General features: G+C 28.2%; 1 protein-coding gene across 1 annotated transcript; it reads right to left on the minus strand.

The window, feature by feature from the left end:
• Positions 1–81: 81 nt before the first annotated feature.
• Positions 82–1,469, minus strand: Tsp_14128 (hypothetical protein). The gene is made up of 4 exons (XM_003367786.1): positions 1,344–1,469; positions 1,002–1,283; positions 522–887; positions 82–180 (listed from the first exon to the last, which is right to left on the minus strand). Exons 1-4 carry the CDS (start codon positions 1,467–1,469, stop codon positions 82–84), a joined length of 873 nt encoding a protein of 290 aa, XP_003367834.1.
• Positions 1,470–1,519: the final 50 nt, after the last annotated feature.

Consider the following 1,519-nt stretch of genomic DNA (forward strand, 5'->3'; position numbering starts at 1 on the left):
TGTCATGCAATTACGTTATTAATAATAATCTGATTAATTACGCTATAATAATATTTGTCGTTAAATAAGTATTGGCTTAGTTTAGATAGTTCCACATTTTTGATCAACAGCGATTTTTTTATCAGCGATCAAAATATTATAAATGAAAAATGTGAATGTGAAATCCTTGTTTGAAAATTTCTGGAATTTTCAGCTAAAGCAATTAAAGAACATTATTAATATAAACGAATGCGTAATTTTATTTTATGCATGAAAATTGTATTTCAAATCAAAATCACTTAGTGTACGGTAAAACGTAAAATTTACATTTCAAATTAAATCAGAATTCAAATTCATTTATTATATAAATGTTTTAATATGTTATTAAACAGCATTTTATAATATCATAATGTGATTGAATATATCCATTGATTGATTAGTTCTTATCGATTATTTTAATTGCATTTGTTTTTGGATCAATCTAAAAAGCAAAAAAATATTATGTTTAAAAATAATTAAGTATTTCAAAATAATATTGTTACATAGATATGAACAATTTCAGGGAGTAGTTTATTTTGTGATTCATCCACATTTCGTTTTGTGGACATTTCGCCATCAGCACCGATGATAATCTCTGGTACGATCACTTTGGTAACAGTTTTCCAATTTATAGCTTTTTCAGGAAATTCTTTGAATTTTTGCATATAATCGGCAGTGTCATCCGGCACAAAGAAACCGTTATTTGTCATGGAAATTAATATTTCTTTCATTTGTTTATCATCAACCATGATATCTTTACCAAACACATAATAGATATCTGCTATTTGTTCTATGCTTAACAAATTCAAATTTTCCAACGCGTTCAAAATCATCTTTAATGCGCATGCTTGTTCCTCATTTTGTAAATTCTATAAAAATGTAGTTATTGCAATTTTGTATAATATTTCAAATTAAAACAAAATATTTTGCCTAACAGTTGTAGTTCTTAGTTGATATTTCTGATGTTGAAAGGGAAACTTTACCTTAGCATTGGTTTGGAGCTTCAAAATTTCTGTTTTAAAATCTTGAAGGTTAACACCAACAGGTTCTGTCAAAGGCAGCGGATCATTTTTGTCATTGAGCAAAATTTGTTTTACAGAAGTTGGGTTCAAGAATACTTTGTGTGTTTTATCCAGAACTGTCAAATTATTTTTGAAATTTTCATCAACTCCATTTTCCAAACCTAATATTCCTTTGTAAAATTCAGCTAGAACTTTCAAAGTAGCCAATTCAGGAGTGGGTTTGTCAATTGATGACCGTTTCACCTTGATTATAAAAATGGAAATAAAATAACTAAAAAATGAAAATTATTAACAATTTCTTACGTTGCCCATCAATACTGGATCTTCCAAATGTAACTGTGTTCCCCTTGATGTACCATTATGAGCAATGGTTGATCTAATGGATACAGTCACTTTTTTTTGCTTCCGAACATTGCAGTTGTAAGCCATTGCCTGTTTTCAACAAATTTGAATGGCGGAAAATGTGCAATTTATTAAAC

Source organism: Trichinella spiralis (assembly GCF_000181795.1).
Source record: "Trichinella spiralis strain ISS 195 chromosome Unknown Scfld3673, whole genome shotgun sequence".
Classification (NCBI taxonomy): Eukaryota; Metazoa; Nematoda; class Enoplea; order Trichinellida; family Trichinellidae; genus Trichinella; species Trichinella spiralis.

Bases quoted from the DNA above. Each gene is read 5' to 3' on its own strand.
- Tsp_14128 (XM_003367786.1), bottom strand. From the start codon at position 1,469: ATGGCTTACAACTGCAATGTTCGGAAGCAAAAAAAAGTGACTGTATCC. The intron at 1,284-1,343 runs GTAAGAAATTGT...TTTATAATCAAG, and splicing joins ATCCAGTATTGATGGGCAAC to GTGAAACGGTCATCAATTGA. The intron at 181-521 runs GTAACAATATTA...TGAAAATTCCAG, and splicing joins CTGAAATTGTTCATATCTAT to AAATTTTCAAACAAGGATTT.